Here is a 26402-nt window from a genome sequence, read left to right on the forward strand (position 1 = left end):
CTTCTCAAATCTTTCCATATGCTCAAAAAAACATGAGAGCTTTTTCACATATATATATGATAAAGGGTTTGTTTATGAAAAATATGCAATACATATCACGAGGGCAAAGCCCCAAACAGATAATGAAGTGTGTACACCTCATAAGGAAAAAGCTTCAGACAAATATCTCAAACTGCTGACATATATGAATGCAAAGGTGTGTAAACTCGCACTTATGAATAAATATCATTTTACATATCTAGACAAAAATACATGTATCTACCAATGCAATTGATTTCCAGTTTAGGGAACATTCACCCACTTGTGTCCTAAAAGAAAAAGTTTCATCTCCAATGCACATAGTATATCAACTTGCAGTGGTATCTATACACTTAGATATATGGAATTGCAGTGGCAAATATGCACTTCTATGCCTACCCCTTACCCTCATGAAAAGACACCTTGAGAAGCGAAAAAGGACAGCGCGTTAACGTGCTGTCCTTTTTGGCATCTCAAGCTGTCTCTGATGAACGCTTTTCAGCAAGGCTTTTCTACTCAATCCTCCATGTATCAATACTCACAAGAGGTTGCTTCGACTATTTCATCTTTTGTCTCCAAGTATGCTTTGGTATACAGGTCTTATGGTCTTTGGAATGCTATTGGACTCTTGGAGGGATAGGTCACATGGTCTTTTGATCGCTATGCAAGGAGGGGTCTACAAGGTTTTCTAAAAGTTTTCCTCTTATCTCTCTACACTTGAACATTGGACTTGCACTCGCTCATTTGTTTTGTGAACTTCTTTCATCTGTTCAAGAGTTGAATATCACTTGAATGCCTCACATGGGAGCGGGTCTTGGACTGCCTGGGGCAACAAAAGAGGCAGCGCGTTAACGCGCTGCCTCTTTTACTACCCTTCACAGTCCAAGTTCCCCTCCCTTGCATGACTCTGGGTAACTCTAGCAACCACATACATGCCTCGTATATATGGTTTGTAGAATATGGGCACAAATTTTTGACGGCAAGTCTTATAAAATGAAATGATACCTCGGGCTGCTACACAACCAAGTCAACAAAAAACCTGTGAACACCATCGAGTCCTAAGCAACAACCACCGAGCAATGCAAGCAAAATGGAGTAACGAAACAAAATGGAGCAAGAAAAAGTCGTGAAGAGCCCGAGGAGATAAAATCCGACGCCAAAATGCAGACTAATTAGACTATACAGAAAGGCGTACATCCCATAGCCTGGGGCAGCAAAAGAGGCAGCGCGTTAATGCGCTGCCTCTTTTGCTGCCCCAGGCTATGGTGTGTATGCCTTCCCACACTTCCCACAGTTCAAATGCTGTGGTGGCAGTTGGACTGCCTGGGGCAGTAAAAGAGGCAGCGCGTTAACGCGCTGCCTCTTTTGCTGCCCCAGGCAGTCCAACTGCCACCCCAGGCAGTCCAACTGCCACCACCTCCGAGATGTAGATTCCATTAGTTCCAATCCTTCAGGAATTATAGGTGCAACATACGATAGGTACATTTGTCAGCGAAGGAATCCCCCCAAGATAATGAAGCCGTGCCTGTCGGGGACGAAGAAAATCCTATTCCTGTTCTCCCGTTTCTGATATACTCTGCCTCACTCTATACGAAATTTCCCTCTATTCAGAATGAGAGAATAGAAAAAAATGGGGAGATTAAAAGATTGACGGAGACTCGGTTTGAAGATGAAGGATTCCCCGAGAAGTTGAGAATTAGTATTTAGACCCCAACACTCGGGGGTAGGTTACGCCAATCAAGAATATCCTATGGACTAGGAGCCATGTGAAAGAAAAATTTCATGCATGGTTTTGGATGAGCGGTGAGGCTCTGACTCTCTGACTCTGACTCTCCCACACCAGTCGTTGCTTTCTTTTCCGTTGCGTCGAAAGTAGCAGCTCCAGCCTCGTCCACTCGACTTTTCGGTATTACTTTTTCATATCCGTCTGATGAATGGCATATAGCTTCGGGACACAAGCTAATATCCATCATAACGATGGGCATTACAATGAAAGCCACCAGAGAAAGGGAGATGAAAGCGAGGCGCCGAAAGGAAAGAACGAAAGGAAAGAACAAATGCTGTGGTGGCAGTTGGACTGCCTGGGGCAGCAAAAGAGGCAGCGCGTTAACGCGCTGCCTCTTTTGCTGCCCCAGGCAGTCCAACTGCCACCACAGCATTTGTTCTTTCCTTGTTAACGCGCTGCCTCTTTTGCTGCCCCAGGCAGTCCAACTGCCACCACAGCCAAGAGAGGGCAGGAAGGTATTTTCCGTTCGTGAACTCTGAGCGACTATCGTCGTCTACAAGGGGAGGACTCATGTCCAGTTCTATCCCAGCAATGCATCGTCAACACACAACCCTTCTTCTGTATTTCTTTCCGAGCTGCCCAACAACAAAACACACATGTAATAAAATTCGCCAAAACATGAGCGCATGAAAGGGAAGGTACTTGGGGCACTCTTGTTGATCTTCGAGTTTTTGAGAAGCGTTGCGTCTCTACTTGCAAGCTATAAAGTAGTTGGTAGTAGATGACTTCTCAACAAAGTCGAGAACCGAAATCTCACATCAGAGCCTCCAAGCGTAGCTCCCTGCAAAAAAGTATGTATAGACAATCATACAACACGTAGTAAATGCAAGCAAACAATCAAAAGAACGGAGGGAGATAGATAGAGCATGTAAAAGCTTGCATGCACCAATTGATCACAACGATATCGGGGGGGTGGGGGGAGCGAATTTAGCGAAGCTGAAGTGCAACGGGGTGAGGGAGGGAGATAGCTAGGCAAGGGAAGTGCAAGCGGATGGGTGAGGGAGCGAGGAGCGACTCGAGCGAAGCTGACTGAGAGTGAGGAGCGGAGCGACTCGGCGCAAGCATTGGTGGAAATCGAGGCGGAGGTTTTGGATGCGGGGGGTGCTACTCCTCTGCTTTCCTCTGCTTTCCTGCTATTCAAACCAACACTATTACAGCGATTGCAGCTAGAGACACGCCGTTCCCAGAGCTGCTCTGATGAAATTCTTACAACAAACTATACGTATTGGCTGTTCCGTAGGCAATATACGGCTGTTGGGGATATTAAGAGAATGAACTTAAGTACGTGCGAATGAAGATGGAGCTCGGTCCAGCGCCCGGCACCAACACGATGGTAGGAGCATCTTTCTCAGAATTTCGATAATGTAACCGGCCATAACGAAAGCTCAATGACCATCAGATACTTCTAGGTCAAGAAGTCGAGCGACAGCGCCTACGTAAAAGTAGATAGGGGGCGTAGATCCGAACGTAGCACAGACCTGCAAACTTCCATGAAGGCGAAATGCAGTTGAGTGATACGCATCAGGACCTATATGCAGACCAACATGCACCCAAAGCTAGAGCCACAAGAAAGAAGCTATGCGAGGTTATACGAGAGGCGTCCAAAGCTAGAGCTACAAGCAAGAAGAAAACGAAAGCCCAGAGCTAGAGCTACACGAAAGATGATTGTCCACCATGAAGAGAAAGGTTGTTCACACGTAGTTAAGGTTCCATCTGAAACGTGCATAGCAAAAGACATTGAGAGCAAGGTAATTAGAGACCGTCGTAAAGTACCCGTAGTAGGAGATCATGAGCAGCCAGATTTGGAGGCTTTGGGAGCAACAAGATACGCGAAAGACTAGAGACAGGCAGCCAAAAAACTGGCCACGAGCAGGAAAGCAGAGGAGTAGCAGGGAAGGCCGAGAGGAAGACGAGGAAGGAAAGGAAGGAAGACGAGAGGAAGACGAGGAAGACGAGAGGGGTAAGGAAGGAAGCCGAGGCGGCGAGCCGAGGGGGTGAGGAAGGGTAATCCCGCGTTCTACCAACCGCTGCAGTCTCGTAGCAAAGGGTAATGGCCGTAAGAAGTTATCGTAAGATGAATGGCATTTTTTAAGAAAGTAGAAGATAACGACGGAAGCGAAGGTTCTACAAGTTCTAGTCGGTTACCATCAGTTCCATAGAAAACCAAAATTTGCCTGACCCCGTCAACTAATTAATGAGGAACGTCGAAGAAAATCAGAAACGTAGACATAAGTGAGAAATACCTTAACACCCACAGAAGAGGATTGAAGCTGCCGTGAATTTGAAGTCCTGCGAGCTCCTCTACACAATAGAACAACGCCAAAAGAAGAGGATTGAAGCTGCCGTGAATTTGAAGTTCTGCGAGCTCCTCTACACAATAGAACAACGCCAAAAGTTCAAGAGCTCGCAAACCGACGTTTAGATAGCACGGCATTACTTGGAGTGTAGATAACATTTAGAGGGAAGCTACATTTGGTAGGTGGCCTATTTTGTCAAGACTCAAGCTGGGGTTCACACTCATCCACCCGGGCACGGTCAAGTCGTAGGTGGACGCACTGCAACTGATGGTTGGCAGAAGTGGAAGTGAAGTGAAGTGAAGAAGGCGAAGTGGACGAGCCATTGGTTGGCGGAAGTGAAGAAGGAAGCCTCGCGTCTGCTTCCTTCTTCTTGAGATCTTCTTCTTTTATGAGCATTTACTCAGCATTTACTCCACTCGAATTCCAATGGACCTGTCATCCCGCCCAACACTCAGTCAATGGCAGGCCTAGCCTTTAGAGAAACGATTTTATCAGATTTTGCAGGCCTGGTCATTATTAGACGGTAGGAGAAGACGTGGGTATGGGTAACGCCATAAACCGCATAACCCTTGTAATAGTGAGGAGAACACCTTGTAATGACTCATGATGGAAATAGTAATATTGCTCGGTCATGCAAATGTGAAGTAAACTAACACGTTTTGATAGTTTTCATTTTAGATATGGATTTGAAGATACTACTCATTCTAACTATTACTCTAGTAAAATATAGTAATTATAAATCTTTAATTTTTTTCTTGATATTTTAGTCTTTCAATTATATAAATTTGAAAGTTACTTCTCTTTTTATTCATTTATATTAAATGTACACCCTTACTGAATGAAATGCATGGAGGCGTCATTCAAGTTACTATATGCATGAAGGCATCTTGTTCAAATAAAAACTTGCAGTTAAACGACCACCTTGGATGCTAATAGTGACATCCATTTGCATTTGACACTTACAGAGACGAACTTGCTTCTTCTCTTCTCTCCCATAATCCCTCTCAGTGGCTCTTTCAACACTTCTCTTTGCTCCATTCTCTTCGGTCTCCAACACATCTATGCCATTTCTTCTTTTGCCTCCCTGCTTCCGGACCCTTTGTGTAGCTAGCTTTTCTCTTGTTCTTTGGTTGGTGTCGTCTGGTGCTACATCTTGGCTCTAGCATTTGAATCATGCCTTTCTCAGTTTTCATTCGCTTTGGAGAACACGAATCATTGACCATTCGTTTTGACACTCCTTTCTTGGAGGTTTCATTGGTGGAGCTTAAGGAACACTTTCACATTGAGAACGAGGACATTGAGCTGCATCAAGAAATCGGAATAGATGAGCTTGCCATTGTACTTCCAGTGGTAAACTTAGAGGATGGTCAGAAAGGGTTCAAGATTAGTGGTAGCCAACAATCAACCTTAAGAGTTCACATGCCCTATAAAAGAGGTTCTCATGGTGACTTTATGAATCATGAACTAAATAGTGTGGTTTCACTGATAGAGAGGATGCCTTTGAATAGTTCTCTTCATGTTGCGCTCAAATCTGCAGTTCGAGTGGAGAAAGTTACTGAGCTTCCTCTAACTTATGATGGATATATTGTCTTCGAACTTCCACCTATGCCTAAGGGTTCACCAATGTCTGGAATGGAACAGAATACTGATGGTCATGTTTGGACAAAATATTCCACATGTTCGCAAGACTGCTTCAATGGTGTTGTGAGAATGAGTAGATGTTCAGGTTATTTGAGATGTTGTAATTTGGATTGTCCTTTCCTTGAACGAATGGGAGTTTTAAATGATACACAATGGAAAGGAAAGCTTAGGAGACCTCCTCTACCTGGTCCCATTGATCCAGCCTTGGGGTCACTTGTGTGCAAGCATTGTGATGCAATACCAAAGTGTGTTTACCTATGCAGTGCTATTATATATTATTGCTTTCCCCATGAACGAGTGAAGACAACGAGATGTGCAGTGCATGTGGGTTTCCATGACCATCCAGTTGAAAAAGGTAGAAGTCGAGCAAAGGAAATGCAAGTAGATGATCTCATTTCAATGCGTGCAAGGTTGAATGGAAATTCCTCTTGCAAAAAAATCAAGGTGTCTGTGGCACAAGACCTTGTGATGGAGATGACGCTAGCAAAGGATGGGGTTGTTGTGGAGCCGCTAGATGATCAAAAGTTCGAAGAAGTGCTTGAAACCATTACACCAATGACCCAGAGAAGGAGGCTTCAGAGAGTGGTGCAGAGCGCAAGAAGTGAGGCTAGAGGAGGGGATGGTGGAATGGATTCAATACTTGATTTAAAGAGGAGATGCAAATATCCATACCTACAAAGTATCCTATTTCCTGAACAATTGCAAGATGAACAACAACCACATATCTTCAAAATGTCGACCATTGGTCCAGGATCAGGAGTTGATCTAGTGAATCGCATGCGGCCTGGTGGGAGCTTGGGATCACAATGGGTTCATTTTGACCATGTGCATCGAGTGAGGGGATGGTCAACAATGGGTGCTCATGTGTATGACCCATTCATAAGGGAACTATTAACTATAGCAATATGTGAATTCAAGGTGGAGGATAACCATGCTCAAGTTCGATTCTGGGAGCTACTGAACAATACAATGGAGAAGAATGGTTTTAAAAAACCTGAATTCCGTGGATTCATGGCAGATGGAGCAGGAGCAAATTGGCTGGCTGTCCGCACTGTTTACAATGGTGGGGGACCGGAAAATGTGATGGATGGTAGAGAAAGAACTTGTGTTTTCCATTGGGAGATGAGCATGGTTGAGCACACCAGACGATGCATTAAGCCGCAATTTCAGGAGGAGCATAAACTTCTATGTCGGAAGTGGAGCGAGGCAACAACTTCAACTTCTGCAGACCAATGCAAACAAACATTGAATTTGTATTGGTCCCCAATTCATGTGAAGGAGGGTGAGCTACCAACATTGCATACGTGGCTTGCTTGGTGGGATGTTAGAGTCAACCAGTGGGGGGGAATGTTCTTGCAGCAAGAAGAGCACTCTGGATTTGTTCCTACATTGAACCTTTCAGAGACAAAACATTCTAGCATGAGAGCAGCACATGGATATGCAAAACACATAACATTGTATGATGCTTGTGCAGCAGATCTTGCAATGAGTGTCCTTCAGAGTGCCCACTACAATGCCTTTATGAATGGAAGACACTTGGGTACAGGACCAAATTTGGATGCTCTCCGGCGAAGAATACTTGATGGTAGTGGGTCTGGTACAGGGGACAGAAATAGGCTTGTGGATTTATCACACATAGTGATTGAAGAGGGTGGGATACAATCTCCTGAGATGAATAGGCCAATAACAGAATCGGTGAGCATAAGAAGAAAGAGGGGTTCAAAATGTTCAACATCGGTCCATGCAAATGATAGTCATCGACCAGAATACATGACAGTGACAACAAGGAGAGTGATAGGAAAAAGAAGACAAATTGATTTTAAAAGTCCATCACAGGACGTGGTTTGTAGAGAGATAGATATTCATGAAGCCAATTGGGCGATCAGGAGAACTGAACCACATAGCGTTGTCACATGCTTTGGCTACTTGGCAGAGAGTCGGAGACGATGTGGGGCACTAATCAATGCACTTGGTAGAAGTGCAAGTTATGGTGTGCCAGCCCCTTGTTTTAAGGGAAGAAGGCAACATTCTCATGGAGTGACAGAGCAGTTTGTATGGTTTTGTAATACTTCTGTCACCCATACATGGAATGTGGATAAATCCATTCAAGGTGTTCCTGGGGTCTCTCCAGGTGTATGGAAGGTTGCAAGTGGGACATCAATGACTGTAGATGAGAGGGGTGCCCTTGTAAGGGCAGGGTTCGTATTTAATAGTGATGATTCTATTGGTGTGATGGGACCTCCTTATGCACGGCAGATCCATACACCTAGCCATGTGCGCCCTTCTCATCGTGATGGAAAGCTTGTTTCATGGAGAAGTAAGTTGAATAAAGATTTCAACGAAAGGATACACAAGGCAGTTACAGAAAATGGGGAGGTGGTGAGAGAGAACATCATTATTCCACATGAGGTGCATGTATTCCATGTTCGTACAACAGGATCAATGTCTAAGGGGCTAACATATAGTGTCTTGATTTCATAGTTTCCACGTTGCACATGCCTTGATTTCACAGAAAGGGAAGCAAGAAAAAGTCCCTACATGCCTTGCAAGCACATATACTTCGTGTTTATTGTTGTCTTGGGCTTAACTGAAATGGTGCATCAGTTTATGCATCAGGCTGCATTGACAAAAGTTGAATTGTTTCAAGCTCTGGGTGGCAGAAGAAACCCATCAAGTATGTAGTGTATGGCTTGGATGCCCTTTTTTTTCAATTCCTTCAGAATCGGATAATATATGTAGGTGTGCTTCCTTGCATGATGCTGCACTAAGTTGTATTTTTTGAAGGTGGAAGAAACCCATGAAGCATTTAGTAGGCAGCCTAGATGCCTTTTTTCTATTTCCTTTGGAAGCAGATGATATACATAGGTGTGCTTCCATGTTTTGGCAATGCACAAAAAAACATTTTGTACAATCATTCCAAGGGTTGGAAGATATTTTGAAGCATCAAATTTTTCTATCAACTTTTTTTGTATGACATATGCTTTTTGTGCTATGGAGTTAATAACTTTTAGAAAAAAGGTGACTTCTGACAACATGAAGAGCAGTTAATGTAATATGTTACTATTCTCATTATTGAAAGCATTCAATGTTTTATTTTATCATTACTTTTTCACAGCAAAGGAAACATGATTTGAACATGTACTTCTGGAAACATGCTAGCCAAGATGCAGGCGAGTGGTTAAGCTTTCTTAGAGCATAAATTGTGGTAATTGGCTGTCCTGGATGAATATGATGTGGTTGTTATTAAACAGATAACACCTTGCATTGTTGTTTGTCCACGCTCGCTTATTTGGCCTCGCTCGCTTTTCTTCGCTCGCTTTTTGGTAATCCTCGTATGGGGAGGGCTCTCATTCAACACTTTGTGGTGGATAATAACACAGAGCATATGCCTCACAAGAGTAGAACCATGCAGGATGGTTCTAGAGAGACACAACAAGTGATACCTGAAGTGTGTAAGAAGATAAATGTCATGCATGAGGTCAACACTTAGGCTTAATCAACGTGGTTATCATAGCCTATCCACATCCACATTTGGAAGGAAATTTTGGAAATCAGAATTAAAAAATGTAGTCCTTGCTAAGATAAGTGAATTCTCTAAATGTAGCTTGTGCAGTCAGCAATCGGTAACCACAAAAAGTCAAGATGAGTGCAATTCATTGATGGAGGAGAAAAGATGCATATGATACAGCAACAAAGTTGCAAGAGCTTGTACTATGCATGGCGTAGGTAATCCGAGATGGATCCAAAAAAGTATGTGTGCATAATCCATTATAAGATGGACCAAAAAAAGACGGCAATTCTAAGACTTTGGGTGAGGTCCTGAGGACACCAATTCTGCATGGCAATTATAGGTTTGACTCATTGGAATGATTACCCATGGGCATGGACAAGATTATTATGGACACCTCACCCTCAATGATTTGTGGCCATTTGATCCCAACCTGACAATTGGATTGCTCTTGATTTGTTTGCACAACCTAGAGAGGATGGATATGCATGACCTCAGAGACCTTGCTACTGATGGGATTCCAAGAAGCTGTGCTCACCTTCTAAATGCTCTATGCTCAAGAAATGCTTTGGACTCCCATTACAGTTCTGAAAGTGCACATATTTCCATAAGGGGACCTGTCTTGTTTGAAACTATAGATGCCACAATCACAAATGCAAATCTAGAGATTGTACTAAAGAGTGACTCAAAGTCTTCCATGGATTCCATGACAAATACCATTGCGAGGGCTACGGACACATGTAGGAATTTGTTGCCCCCGTCAGCTACTTGCAAAAATCCACCCTCTTCATATGGATGTATTGTTGTTGAGCCAACATACCAAAAGTTGCCAAAGAACTTGCTACTCCAACTAGACAATTGTGGGTTTGAGAACAAAAATAGATACTTGTTTTCATACCTTTCTCTTCTTGTAGCAAGGGGCATTTTAAAGACAATTCAATTGGGCTTCTTGATGGTAGGGCACACACATGAGGACATTGATGCAATGTTCAGTAGGTTCTCTGAGAGTTTGTGAGTAAGGAAAACGTTCACCTTTTTCTCATCTGATGGATACATGCAAAAAATGTACATCAACTTTTCTAGCACCATTTCTTCTTACACGAGTTCCTAACTTCAAGGATTATGTGGATGGCTACCTATGTGATGAGCAAGAAATCTTGGTTGGTCATGCAAGCCCATTACAATTTTGATTTTTCATGCAATGTAATATTAGTCACCACTGAGTCACTGGTGAATGTGAATGATTCATCCATACTAGCATGTTGCAATAAAGATACACCATGTCAAAGTATATGGGGAGAATCCAACCACACCCATTCCTCCTTGGTCAAAGTGTACAAACACCTCGCCAATAGAATTTAAGGAGTGAGAATCATCTCATTAACATTGGTGGTGTTCATAAACACCTTGGTATCTCTTACCTTAATTATACCTATCCATGTGAATCTTCCATCATGTCATCACCCTCAGTGGTGTCCAGATCCCAAGAATCCTTGGACTAAGTGGAGGTGTGCAAAATTATAATTGATACAATGACAAAGCGTTTAATATGCACTTCTAGATGTTAAGACTAAAATTCTTCATTTTAAGAGTTGGATTGCTCACTAAGGATATTTGGGCTGTTTTCTTTTGTTGAAACCTTAATAGTTCATGGATGCACAACTAGAAACTATAAATTTAAACATCGCTAAAAACGTTTTGACATTATAATCAAGAGAATAATGTCATGTCGTTGGTGTCATTTAGTGAGTGTTTATATGAAATATGTAGCATTGCCTTAGCTATGTTGACACATTATCTAAATATTCATCATACACATACTTAAGTCCCAAAGTCCACAACTGGTCAGAAAAAAATTGAATTAGACTAGTATTGAATGTACAAATGAGTAAATATCATTTATAAGAAATCATTACTTAAGCATGAACAAAATGCGGTGTTGACAGAGGCACATTTGGGTATATCAAGTGGCCACTTTGTAGGAGACATTAAAGCAAAGAAAATTTCCAAGCCGGGGTGTGATCCTTGACTGTCATTTAAGGTAAACATGAGTTTTTGCAAAGCACTGCTGGTATTGTCAGAAAGATCAGCATTCAATGAATGCATATAAATGCCTCTAAATCCAATTCTTCCATTGGAGCCATTCTAGAAATGGGTCTGGACTTTAGTGGTCCATTTAAGCCAGCAACACAAATTTATACTTAGGGGGTGCACTTCTAAGAAATCCTAGGTATTATTAAGAAAAACAAGAAGAGAGATATAGGAAGCAATAGGAGGGAGCAACAGTCTCCTCCACAATCAACTCATATTCACCCCACATAATACAATTGAACACTACTAAGGTCACACCCATACATAGTAGATAAGAACTAACTATGGTTGAGTGAGTGTGACTCACCTTATTCACCTACTCACACAATAGGAATAATAACCAAGAGCTTGATTCCCAACACTCCCCCTTAAGCTCAAGTAGGGAGTGTATCACCAAGTAGCTCTCTAAAGCATGTAAACTTATCTCTACTCAATGACTTGGTAAAGATATATGCAACCTCATCTTCAGTCTTCACATGTATGAGATCAATCTTCTTGGATAACACCATTTCTTTGATGAAATGGTAGTGTGCCTCAATATGCTTAGTTCTAGCATGATAAACTGGATTACTTGCCAACTGCACACTACTCATGTTATCACAATAAAGTCTGACTGGTTTTTCCACATGCAGTCCCAAATCCTGCAAAAGCTTCTGAAGCTAAGTAATCTCACATGTAGCTAATGTTGCACCTCTGTACTCTGCTTCTATACTATATAATGCCACTGTGGGTTGCTTTTTGCTACTCCAGCTAACCATAGCACTTCCAAGGCTGAATGCATAACCATTGGTGGATCTCCTGTCATAGGCACATCGTGCCCAATCTACATCTGTGTATCCAACCAGTTCTATATCCTTTCCATACTCATAAAAGAGTCTATTAATATGTTTCCTTGACATAGCGCATAATCCTTCTCATTGCATCCAAGTGAGGCTTCTATGGCTTCTACATAAATTGACTAATGAGTCCCATAGCATATATTAAATCAGGCCTGGTAATAGTCAGATAAATCAAGCTTCCAACCATCTGTCTGTACATGGTAATGTCATCAATCTCAGCTCCAGAATCATCCATCATCTTTAAGTTTTGATCCAAGGGAATATCCATTCGTTTACAATCCTTCATGCCAAACCTCTCCAGCATATTCAAGGCATACTGCCTCTACAGAAGCCAAATGCCATCTGATGTTCTCAACACCTCTATGCCAAGAAAGAACTTCAAGTCCCTATATCCTTCATATCAAACTCCATTTTTATCTTGCTCTTACTTTCAGCAATGCCATCATCATCACTACCAGTCAGCTCGGGGGGGTCACTCATCATATGTAACCCTATCACGTGAGTTCAAAAGAAGGATATTTTTAATTCCTAAAATTTATAGAAATAAATATACATAAGGGACTATTTAAAATAGTTTTGGAAAAAATTTACATATTTGTATAGAAAAGGGGTGCATTTTATTAATGAAAAAATTTACAGATAAGGGATTTTAAATATAGGCCTTGAACGCACGTGATATAGAGGGTTTATACATAGTGACCCCCCCGAGCCAGTCAGAATCCAGATCACCAACATAAATCACAATCACAACATATCCAGCAATAGTCTTTTTTGTGAACAGTGAATGATCAGCCTTCCCAACTGCAAAACCAAGCTCTTGCATGTTTCTATTGATCCTTTCATTCCATGCTCTAGGTGTTTACTTTAGCCCATAGATATCTTTCTTCAACCTGAAAACATAGTTGGGATAGCCAAGGTCACATAACCCTCAAGCTGAACCATATAGACTTCCTCCAACAAGTCACCATTTAGGAAAGAATTCTTGACATCCATTTGCTGCAATTTCCAGCCATTTACAAGAGCCAATGCTATAACAGTTCTCACAGTTGCCATCTTGGCAACAGGGCTGAAAGTTTCCCCATAATCTAGCCCATGCTGCTGTGCATATCCTTTGGCAACCAGCCTTGCTTTATACCTTTCCACTGATCCATCAGACTTGCATTTTACTTTGTAGACCCATTTGCAACCAATAGGATTCTTACCTTTAGGCAACTCCACCAAATCCCAAGTCTGATTAGTGGCAAGAGCATCCATCTCCTCATCCATGGTATTCAGCCAATGACCATGTTACATAGCCTCACCAAAGATAGTTGGCTCAGTATGTCCCATAACTTTTGTCATATATGCATAATGCCAAGTAGCATAACCACGATAAGTTAACCTATCAACAGGATACCTGAGACTCTATGACCTTCTCACTAGAGTGCCTGACTATCCTCGTTCATGAAAAGGTATGTACCTGCTTCCCTTGACTCCAGGTGTAGAAACGGATGGTATACCCAGCTCATTATCCAAATTGTCACTACATGACGAATCATAGCCACAATTTGATGGCCCAGGGACATCATTTTTAGCTTGCAAAAGCACCTCAACAACCTTGGCTTTCCCTTTGATCAATCTTCAGTCTTCACATGTATGAGATCAATCTTCTTTGATAACACCATCTCTTTGATGAAATGGTAGTGTGCCTCAATATGCTTACCTCTAGCATGATAAACTGGATTACTTGCCAACTGCACGCTACTCATGTTATCACAATAAAGTTTGACTGGTTTTTCCACATGCAGTCCCAAATCCTGCAAAAGCTTCTGAAGCTAAGTAATCTCACATGCAGCCAATGTTGCACCTCTGTACTCTGCTTCTATATACTAGACAATGCCACTGCGGGTTGCTTTTTGCTACTCCAACTAACCATAGCACTTCCAAGGCTGAATGCATAACCATTGGTGGATCTCCTGTCATAGGCACATCGTGCCCAATCTGCATCTGTGTATCCAACCAGTTCTATATCCTTTCCATACTCATAAAAGCATCCATATTGATATGTTACCTTGACATAGCACATAATCCTTCTCACTGCATCCAAGTGAGGCTTCTATGGCTTCTGCATAAACTGACTAATGAGTCCCATAGCATATATTAAATCAAGCCTGCTAATAGTCAGATAAATCAAGCTTCCAGCCATCTACCTATACATGGTAATGTCATCGATCTCAGCTCCAGAATCAGCCATCATCTTCAAGTTTTGATCCAAGGGAATATCCATTGGTTTACAATCCTTCATGCCAAACCTCTCCAGTATATTCAAGGCATACTGCCTCTACATAAGCCAAATGCCATCTGGTGTTCTCAACACCTCTATGCCAAGAAAGAACTTCAAGTCCCCTAGATCCTTCATATCAAACTCCATTTTTAGCTTGCTCTTAATTTCAGCTATGCCATCATCATCACTACTAGTCAAAATCAGATCATCAACATAAATCACAATCACAACATATCCAGCAATTGTCTTTTTTGTGAACAGTGAATGATCAGCCTTCCCAACTGCAAAACCAAGCTCTTGCAGGTATCTATTGATCCTTTCATTCCATGCTCTAGGTGTTTGTTGCTTCAGCCCATAGATAGCTTTCTTCAACTTGCAAACATAGTTGGGATAGTCAGGGTGCACATAATCCTCAGGCTGAACCATATAGACTTCCTCCAACAAGTCACCATTTAGGAAAGAATTCTTGACATCCATTTGCTGCGATTTCCAGCCATTTACAAGAGCCAATGCTATGACAGTTCTCACAGTTGCCATCTTGGCAACAGGGCTGAAAGTTTCCCCATAATCTACCCCATGTTGCTGTGCATATCGTTTGGCAACCAGCCTTGCTTTATACCTTTCCACTGATCCATCAGACTTGCATTTTACTTTGTAGACCCATTTGGAACCAATAGGATTCTTACCTTCAGGCAACTCCACCAAATCCCAAGTCTAATTAGTAGCAAGAGCATCCATCTCCTCATCCATGGTATTCTGCCAATGACCATGTTGCATAGCCTCACCAAAGATAGTTGGCTCAGTATGTCCCATAACTTTTGTCATATATGCATAATGCCGAGTAGCATAACCACAATAAGTTAACCTATCAATAGGATACCTGACTCTCTGTGACCTTCTCACTAGAGTGCCTGACTATCCTCATTCATGAGGAGGTATGTACCTGCTTCCCTTGGCTCCAGGTGTAGACACAGATGGTATACCCAGCTCACTATCCAAATTGTCACTACATGACGAATCATAGCCACAATTTGTGGCCCAGGGACATCATTTTCAGCTTGCAAAAGCACCTCAACAACCTTGGCTTTCCCTCTATCTCTCCCCCTCACTGACATAGCAGTGTCAATGGAATTGTGTAACCTACCAGACCAAGGATTCACTGTAGTAGAACCAGTAGATGTAGGCCCAGCTATGGATGTACTAATTTGCTGTTTTTTGTCATATGCATGACCTGCAGATACATCATTTGGAACAGCCACTTTTGGCTTGCCATACCAAGATTCCAGCTCATTAAAAGAAACATCCTGACTGGATTTTTGGCCCCATGCCAATTGTAGATTCCAATTACGTCTCTGATTTTTGTTATTTCTTTGATTCAGTCTTCTTGGTCGATGGGTTGTAGCATTTGTAACCCTTCTGGTTCTGTGCATAGCCAATAAACACACATCTTTCAGCTTTCGGATCCAACTTTCATCTCTTTTCATCTAGTATATGCTTATATGACAAGCTGCCAAACACTTTTAAATGAGTGACATCAAGCTTCTGTCGATCCATACAATTTCTCATATGGTGTGAGCATATGAATGCCAGCAGTAGGAGTGTGATTCAGCACATACACTGCAGTTTCAAGTGCTTCTCCCCAATAATAATCAGGTATGAACACTATATTAGAGAATTTGGGAAAATCCCAATTCCCACGAAATAAAATATAGTCACAAAATTTGATGTTTTTTATTGAAACATTAGCTCCATTGAGGACCCAAGTTTCAATTATGTTGGGGGAGACTAGACCATGCACAATACTTTCCCAATTCCTAGAAACCCAAGCAAAAATCTTCCGTATGTTGCTATGGCAAAAGGCCTTAATAGATGTGAACATGGCTCCATGGCCAAAACATTTGTTGATTTACTAGTGAAAGAAAGATGTTTGTTGTTTCGTATGCATCGAAACCACAAAGAAAAGCCAATTTATAGATGTTGCGTTAGGAAGATTCATTGGAGTAAATTAAATTGGAGTATTGATATATGCAATAGGATTGTTATAGATCTTTGACATCCATCATATAAATGTGGTCTTCAAAAACAAAATTAAACTTGCAACAACTGTCAATTTTTATTTGGAATATTAGATGTATAAATTAATGTCAAATGCTTATGTTTCTATGTTGATAAATTGCAGTATTGACATATGCAATAGGATTATGGTAGAGCTTTGACATCCATCATATAAATGTGGTGTTCAAAAACACCGTTCCATCACAATAGAGCTCATGAAACTCTCCATCACAATAGAGCTCATGAAACTCAGAGACATGGTCTTGATAAAAACCTTTTTTTAAATTGCTTTCTTGTACTAAATATAATCAAAACCATTGACACATAGCCAATTTTTCACCACATTGTTTAACATAATTATTAACAATTCCATACTAGTATTCATACTCACAAAGTAGCTCATCTCCAAAGGAGATATCCTTTATGGTTTGCACAGTAATGTACCCATGGGCACTCAAATTTCCTTGTGACTTTTGAGCCCAAGGTGGTAGTTTAGGGATGTATACAAATATAACATTTGTTCTTTCTTTATAATACATTGAGCTATTTATATATCCAGCAATGTTTCCATACAATACATCTCCCACAATACATTTCACATCTGTCAATGGCTCAATGAATGGATCTTCAAACATTCCATAAGTCTTCATCCTTGGGAAAAACTTGAGGAGAGATCTCCAAGTATCATAATCATACTTTGGACCATTGTATACCATCAAATCTTGTTTTTTCTTGATGCTCGTATGTACAAAAAGACCATATCCTGCCCCAGGTATTGTTGATTTCTTTACTTCATAATGGATGCCATTCATTTCGAACACGTGCTCAATGGGTATGGGCAATTTATGTTTCCATAAGCCATTGGATGTAGGATCAAAATTTGTAATAAGATAGCTCTTCAACTTTTCAGGACAATCTGCAACACCTATCATATGGTTAAAATCAAAGAATCATTCTTTTAGTGGAGGAATACAAACTCACATCATAAAGCACATAGCATTTTTTGGACAAGGTACTAACTCAATGTCTATTAATTCTTTCACAAAACAAATTGAAACATAATGTTTTGAAAATCAAATCTAACCAAATAGTGTCCAAATATAAATCAGAATGTAGGTACAAATGTTTTAGTTGAGCATTTGTGTTTGCAACTCTAATTAACAAGATCACTCACATTCCCTAAGGGTTGTCTATACAATAAAATCGAATGAAGTTGGCTAAGAATGCCCTTGCAGCATCGGCAGTGATTCCCCTTTCCTTGCATCCAAGAACCATAGCAAAGCGTTTTGCCTCACTATCTTTCAATGGCCCCATTTTGGCAATTTTTCCTAGCATGCATTCTTCCTCTTCATTCAATGTAACATGTTGAGCATGCACCATACTTCTTGTAGTAGGACAAGTCCCTCTCACTCTAGTTTTGGTTATAGGTGAAGTAATACCTTTCTCTGTGTCTTTTTTTGAACTATGAGTAGACATATGAGATTCGACATTCATCCTTTCGAGAACTTCTTTGTTTTTTTCTTTGAATTCAAGGATCACTGGTTGAAAATAATAGAACATATCATGCCCTTCGACAATCGGCGGAGCTTGACCAAATCTGTTAGAAGAGATGGCACTGCGCACATCTACTGCATCATCTAGCATCTGTAGGTACGGTAATAACTCATGAAGCAAAATAGAATCATCACAATCTATATCAAATTTTGTAGGGAAAATGCAATTTTCTGCTGGATTAACACAACCCGTGTAAGGCGAAACATCAATGAACACTGTTCTTGCTGGTTTGCATTCCTCTTTAAAACAACACCACACTCTCATTAATGGTTTAAACTCTGCTTCCACATTCATCCTATCTGGTCGAATGATTCTACTCTTTGTATGCTTGTGGCATGCCATCGCACCCCAAACCATGAAGAAATGTAACTTTCTGTTAACATGATGCTCCAAAGTGTCCAGCATGTGTTGCACCATGCCCTTTTCTCCTCGAGTGGACCAAATGCCAACATGGTAGTGATCGAGCAACCATTGTAGAAACTCTAAACACCCAGTACGGAGAACAAGCCAATGCTTCCCATTGTGCAAGCTCATATGTTTATTTGACTTTGAAAAACAATGCTCGAGCAATAACCCTTTCAAATCTATTATCACTGCTAGTCTTATTTTTGTTATCACCTCTTTCGACATTATTTCTGAGTGTGACATTATGTCTTCTCCTTTACCTTCTAAGATTTCTTCCTGCACCTTGGCTTCATACAATGACATTGCATCTTCTCCTTTACCTTCTAAGCTTGCATTCACATTTGTCAATGGAACATTAACTGCAGACATTGCATCCTCAACATTTTCAATCAACCATGTTGAGCTTGGAACTTGCATGCTAATGTTCAAATTAGGCACATAATGAATCATTGGATCAGGTGTCACATGTACAGGCAATGCTTCTAGCGATGTGAAATTGAGATGGCCAATATCTGTTGATAAACAAGGAAATGAAATTCATAAGTAGAAACAAACTGAAGATAGAGATGGAAAACCAAATTGTCAAACTTTAGGTTGTGTGCTCTCAATGCAATTTGTTTGTGTGAAAGCATTCATGTTTTTCTTTTTCAAAACAAAATTGGAATACTAAAGAAAAGAAAGCATTCATGTTCATATGCTTAGTATACCCCCTAAAGTTGTTGAATCTATACCCTTTCAAGTTATTTTAATCCCCAAAATTACATATCCTTACAATGCCAAAAACCTTTGCGTAATAGATAGAGTGGAGTCCAACATTATCTAGCATTGCCCAAGTGTTCCCACTAAGAAAATATTTGGCCAAGTGGCCAAAACATATTTGTGCATTCATATGAAGTGAATAAGGATAGAAACAACAATTTACACTAATTCATTCATCACGATCAAGACTCAACACACTTTTTAACAAATATGAACTCATAAATAAATTTGGATGTGTATCACACTCCGAAGATATTACAACATGCAAACACATCTTTTCATGAAATATAGAAAATTAAACATATTCAAGAATACATATGAATGTTTGAATTATGGCAATGAGATAGAAGAAATTTCCAAGAAATATTAAAAGATATTTGGAACAAAATTAATACATCATATGGAGAATATAGCAAGATAACATATGGAAAACATGAACACCATATAAAAGGACAATTTCAAGGACCTGTTGCTTCCTCTTCTGTTTCCCAAAACTTTGAAGCGTGTTTTTGTAAATGCTCACGCTGCTCTTCATTGAAGGGTTGAAGCTCTTTTTGTCCTGGTATGGTATCAATTTCTTTATCCCCTCCACCTTCAATTGTATCATCTTCTTTTGGCACCCCCTCTATTGCCAATATTGGTTCTTGCAAGCCAGCCCATTGTCGAATTTCATGATTACTGTAAGCATACGTGCAACATATACTTTCAACCTTTGCCAACTCCTCATAAGTCTCAACAACTGAAACAACACGCCTCTTACAAGAAAGAGACTCTATTGCAGCAAGCCCCTCAGAGAACAAGTCCAATACATACTCATCTTCTCGACAGAAACCCATGATCATGTCTTTCATGATACTTGAACGTTTTCTTTTCAAGGACAATTCAATGTCAAATTCATCATCATCATCCTCGTCATCATCATCCTCATCACCTGATTCTTCTGCACCACTTGATTTTTCATATTTTTCATCTGCAACATATATTGATGGCTTACATTGTGCATTGGTATAGCGCTCAATATCATTGAAATGCTTTTCCTTGCTTACCAATACACAGGCAATTAAGCCATCCATAGATCCAGTGACAAATATATCTGCAGTTTCAAAATTAAGGCAACCGAAGTGTATTTTATATTGTCCGCATGTCTTATTTAATGCATCTTCAAACATGATACATGGTCCATGGTCAAGAACACCACAAGAAGGAATTGCACTGGGGGAGAAGCGATTGTCATCAAGCTTTTCAACAAACACTCAAAGCGATCCTCATTCCAATTTCTACTTCTGCTTGGTCCATACATTACATCCAAAAAGGCAACTCCTATTGCCATTGGCTCTTGGTACACATTATGTATAAATTCCATTCCCTCCATGTTTGAACCGACTGTGTAGAACCTCCAAGGCCGGGTGGAATTCGGCCCATGACTTGCACCTTCACTTTGTCCCATAATCCACCTCAAATACCCCTTTGCAGCATCAGGCAATGGTGGAGTTTCCTTGCCCTATTGAAGCTTCACTTTTAACCATGAGTCAGAGCAACCACGAATCCGATGATACAATTCTGGAGTAATTTTAAAATGTAATCTGCACTCATCCCAATTTTTTAACATTAAAGAAGGCCGTTCTGCGGATATAAACATATAAAGTTCTTCTTGTAGTGCAGCATCTCTCTTGATCTGCATAGCTCGTCCTTCAATATCAAGAATCATGGCATCAGTCTTTGTTTTAGCTATGACTACTCTACCTTCCTTAATGTCATTTTGAATTTGACCAATTTGATCATCACTCAATCCACGCAAGCATCTAAACATTGAGACTGTGGGTTGCCTACGGCATTTTCCATCTTGTGAATATTTGCCTGCAATGTAATCCTCAAGGATGGAGATCCAACCATCATAAATGGCATCGCTTGTGATTATCATATGTACATCCTTCGTGGCAAAGCTATTGCCCAATGTTACCTTGCCAGTGTCAATGAAAGCCTGCAAAATATATGAATCCATTAAAATGCAATAATTATGAAACCGACTTGTAAAAAATGATTCATAATTAAAATCTGTACTTACATCCCAATTCTCACGATCTGGATGTCCTTTTGCAAGCCCTTGTTGTGCTTTCTTGGGTCTGTTAAAGAGAATCCATTGTCCCCTCACCTGCTTAAGTATATCAATGTATGGAGATTGTCTCAAGATATTTTGAGACTCCAGGTTTGCCATCTTTGATATCTCCACACAAAAGTGTGCGGGACAATTCACTACAATCCTCGCCTGGCGGGTGCGGTAGTAGTTCTTTCTTTGGGCCGTGCTGTTATCATCATTAGATGTGAATATTTTAGCAGCATATATTGAATGTTGTCCAGATAGTATCCAGTAGTGGCACTTGGTTAAATCCTTTTTATCTACCCTTTCCAGGGGCTGCTTTGTTTCAGGATTGAAAGGCATTAAATCCGCTACAGCAGCAGGAGGCCTAGAGTTATAACCGAAGTCTGCAGCAAGCTTCTCCACATGCTCTTTGTTCAACCCTCTATATACATAGCTTGGAGGAGCTTTTTGACATCTTGTAACTGGAATTGAAAATGTTGCATGCAACCCGAATCTGTAGTATTTTTCATATTCCACCAAGCCTGATGGTTTCTTTTGCCCTTTCTTTCCTATGACCTTTCCACTTGGCTCCAATTCACTACCACTGCTTCTTTCCACAACTGCTAGCATACCCTCTGGAGGTGTTCCTTCTTGTGGTACATCAACTATAGTTAGCTTTCCTTTCTTTGCCCCTTCTCCGCTACCACCTGGTGCTTGAACCACAGTCGATTTTCCTTTCTTTGTTCCTTCCCCACTATCTTCCCCACTCTTACGCTTCTTTAATGTTGCTGAAACTTTGCGATATGATTCAATGATTGTTGTCACTGTGTCAATTTCATTTCCATCAATTGATTCAACACTTATCCAGCCTCTTGAGTGCATGTTGTCATCTACATCAGACTTCATACGAGATGCTTCATAATCATTGGGATCCAAGAGAAACTTCTTATTTTGATTTATAATGATCAACAATCCAATATCTCCCTCTTTTCCAACCACATCTTCAGTGATTTGATGTACTGATCCAACACAAGTGTATGCACTTTTATTAGGTAACAAAACAAATAAGTGAACTCGTGTCAACTGTGCTCCCTCAATACTATATATGTCAAAGTACCAAGGTATGCTTTTTTCTGCAAATCCACTTATAACTTTCTCAACCTTCTTCACATTTGTGTCTTTCCTGTAAAAAAACCCAAGCAATATATAAACTATCATCTTTATAATCTTTAATGTTAGACAAAACACATTATCGATAAACATATCTGAAATAGAATCTAGAATTGACACTAGACATAGTAGTAGATTTGGAAAGCACCAGATTCTAGGGAGATTTGGCCGCACTAGGGAGATTTGGCCGTGCGGCCAAATCTTATGGGCTTCTTTTAAAGCACTGGAAGGGGAGGTTTGGATGTGTGGCCAAATCATATGGGCTTCTTTCAACGCACCAAAGTTTGGGGAGATTTGGCCTTGTGTCCAGATCTTGTGGGCTTCTTCCAAAGCACTAGGGTCTGGGGAGATTTGGCTGTGCAACCAAATCTTGATAGCTTCTTTCAAATCAGTTAAATCTTTCTAGCTTCTTTTAAATCACTTGGATTTAGGGAGATTTGGCCGTGCGGCCAAATCTTGCTAGCTTCTTTCTAATCACGAGGGTCTATGGAGATTTGGCCGTGCAGCCAAATCTTTTCAAAGCACCAGGGTTTGGTGAGATTTGTGTGTGGTCAAATCTTGCTAGCTTCTTTCTAATCATAAGGGTCTATGGAGATTTGGCCATGCGGCCAATTCTTTTCAAAGCACAGGTTTAGGAAGATTTGGCCATGCAGCCAAATCTTTTCAAAGCGCCAGGTTTGGGGAGATTTGGCCATGCAGCCAAATCTTTTCAAAGCACCAAGTTTTCAAAGCACTAAGGTTTGGGGAGACTTGGCTACGATGTGAAATCTTTCTAGCTTTTTATAAGTCACGAGGGTTTAGGGAGATTTGACTGTGCGGCTAGCTTCTTTCTCATCATAAGGGTCTAGGGAGATTTGGCCGTGTGGCCAAATCTTTTCAAAGCAACAAGATTTGGGGAGATTTGGTTGTGATGCCAAATATTTCTAGCTTCTTTTAAATCATCTAGGTCTAAAGAGATTTGGCCATGTGGCCAAATCTTGCTAGCTTCTTTCTAATCACGAGGGTCTAGGGAGATTTGGCCATGCGGCCAAATCTTGCTATCTTCTTTCTAATCATGAGTATCTAGGAAGATTTGGCTATGTGGACAAATCTTTTCAAAGCAGCAAGGTTTAGGAAGATTTAGTTGTGATGCCAAATCTTTATAGCTTCTTCAAATCACCAAGGTCTAGAAAGATTTGGCCGTATGGCCAAATCTTGTATGTTTTGAAAGAAGCCAAGAAGATTTGGCCGCATGGCCAAATCTCCCCATTTAAAATTCAAAATTCAAATCTTAAGATTCAAATTTCAAATCTGAAAATTTCAAAATTCAAAATTCAAAATCTGAGATTCAAAATTTAAAATTTAAAATTCAAAATTCAAAATTGAAATTTTGAATCTTAGATACAAAATTCAAATTTCAAATTTCAAGATCTGAAAGTCAAATCATATAATAAAGACCCTACTTTCAAATCACACTTCGAGATTACCCTACTTTCAAATCACACTTCGAGATTCCTACTTTTACAAGACTCTTTCTTTCAAATCGTGGTGTTTCGAAATGGAAAAAATGGAGAAGATGCAAGAATTAGGTACACTTTCGATTTCTTTCTTTTTCTTACTTGGATGATTGAGTAGCCATTGTTGTTCGTGAGCTTGTGCTATTTGGATTTCAAGCAATTGTAGGAGCTATAGAGAGAGTAGCTCTAGCAATTGTATGAGTTTTCTTTCTTGCTGGCAAACGGAAGAGGAGCCGAAGGGGAGAAGCACGGAGAGGAGAGCACCAGAGGGGAGCGAATGTCCGCTTTCGATTTGCAGCTCAGTCTGGAAAGATAAGTCCTAAATGTATGAAGAACAACTTGTCAAAAGCATACGGAGCGAATGTCCACTCCGGGGGGGCGCAAAAGTGGCGGTGGATATTCGAGGAAGCAAGGGGAGCAGCAAAAGTGGCGGTGGAGACCTCGAATCAAGGGGAGTAGAAAAAGCGGCGAAGAAACAAGGGGAGCGCAGAGGCAGAAGGATCTGGGCCGAAGATGAGGTCGCAGGTGGCCGAAGATGAGGTCGCAGGTGGAGAAAGAAGAAGCCGAAGATGAGGAGGTCGAGCGCAGAGGCAGAAGGGTCGCAGGTGGCCGAAGATGAGGTCGCAGGTGGAGGAAGAAGAAGCCGAAGATGAGGTCGCAGGTGGCCGAAGATGAGGTCGCAGGTGGAGAAAGAAGAAACCGAAGACGAGGAGGTCGAGCGCAGAGGCAGAAGGGTCACAGGTGGCCGAAGATGAGGTCGCAGGTGGAGGAAGAAGAAGCCGAAGATGAGGTCGCAGGTGGAGAAAGAAGAAGCCCAAGACGAGGAGGTCGAGCGCAGAGGCAGAAGGGTCGCAGGTGGCCGAAGATCCACCTGAAGAAGAAGCCGAAGATCAGGTCGCAGGTGGAGAAAGAAGAAGCCGAAGACGAGGAGAAAGAAGAAGCCGAAGATGAGGATGAGGTCGCAGATGAAGCAACCCCTCCCCAAAAAGCATGTTTTGGGGGGAAGGAGCAATCCACCCAAAAGCATGTAGAGCCAAAAAAAAAAAAAAAGACCTCTTTCTAATCCAACTATTGTGTGTGGAATCTATGGAGAGTTGAATTGGTAATGGAATTTTAAAACCTACATAGTTAAGTACACATTGTTAGGACAAAACTGGGATGGGGAGCCTCCCGGGACCTCTCATTTTGACATAGTTTTGAACTTTTTTGCTTGCAATTAGCTAAGCAAGGGTGGAGGAGTGTTTTCCAAGAACTACCCCATCTAAGACGTTGTCCTAAAGCTCTCAAACCACCCTACGTACACATTGGAGATCTAGGAAGGGAGAGAACAAGGTGAGCCTAGCACTTGATCCCCCATGAAGACGAATTCAATTCCTTCTCATAGGTTTACTTTTTATGCTTGGTTTAAAAGGTTTGTTTAGCTTTGCCTTTTAAAGTTTTGGTTTTTTAATAGTTTTAGATTTTCTAGTTTGCTTTTACAGTAATAGTATGATTTTAAACTGTAATAGCGTGAATCATGAAAAGCATGTACGATTTTTTTGAAAGTAGGATCTCTAGATTTGAATTTCAAAATTTGAAACTTGAAACTTGAAATTTGAATTTTTTATTTTAAATTTTGAATTTTGAATTTTGAACTTTAAATTTTAAATTTTAAAATCTGGATTTTCAATTTTTAAATTTAACGTTTGAAGATTTTAAAATCTGCCAAATCTTCCTAGTGATTTGAAAGAAGATTTGGCCATGTGGCCAAATCTTCCTAGTGATTTCAAAGAAGCTGGCAACATTTGGCAGCAGGGCAAAATCTTCCCAAACCCTAATGCTTTGAAAGATTTTGTGGCCAAATCTCCTAGAACGTGGTGATTTGAAAGAAGCATGCAAGAGGAGGTTGCACGGCCAAAACTCTCCATACCCTAGTGCTTTGAAAGAAGCCTACAAGATTTGGCCACATGACCAAATCTCCCCAAGTTTGAAAGAATGCCACAAACAAATCTTCTCAGTGCTTTGAAAGAAGTCACCAAGGTCTCTAAGGATTTGGCCGTGCATCCAAATCTTGCTAGCTTCTTTGAAAGCACCAAGGTCTGAGCAGATTTGGCCGCGTGGCCAAATCTTATTGCTTCTTTCAAAGCACTACTGTCTTAGGAGATTTGGCCATGTGGCCAAATCTTTTTGGCTCCTTTCAAAGCACCAGGGTCTGGGAGATTTGACCATGTGGCCAAATCTTGTGGGCTTCTTTCAAAGCACCAAGGTCTAAGTAGATTTGGATGTGTGGATAAATCTTGATGGCTTCTTGAAAGCACCAGCATCTCGGGAAATTTGTTTGTGTGGACAAATCTTGCTATCTCCATTTCAAAGCACCATGGTTTGTGAAGATTTGGCCATGTAGCCAAATTTTGTTGCCTAAAATTCAAAGTACCAAGGTTTAGGAAGATTTGGTCTTGCA

At 40.8% G+C, this 26402-nt stretch overlaps 1 protein-coding gene across 1 annotated transcript in view; it reads right to left on the reverse strand.

Annotated features, from left to right (window-relative positions):
• Nucleotides 1-24408: 24408 nt before the first annotated feature.
• Nucleotides 24409-26402, reverse strand: part of LOC147891170 (wall-associated receptor kinase-like 6) — a 53245-nt gene continuing 51251 nt past the window's right edge. Inside the window, exon 3 of the mRNA XM_087389171.1 lies at nucleotides 24409-24833. Within this exon, the coding sequence (XP_087245297.1) occupies nucleotides 24409-24833 (425 nt within the window). The remainder of the gene's footprint in view (nucleotides 24834-26402) is intronic.

Source organism: Dipteris shenzhenensis, chromosome 18 (assembly GCF_047967505.1).
Source record: "Dipteris shenzhenensis isolate YYH24624 ecotype China chromosome 18, Dip_SZ_1.0, whole genome shotgun sequence".
Lineage (NCBI taxonomy): Eukaryota > Viridiplantae > Streptophyta > Polypodiopsida > Gleicheniales > Dipteridaceae > Dipteris > Dipteris shenzhenensis.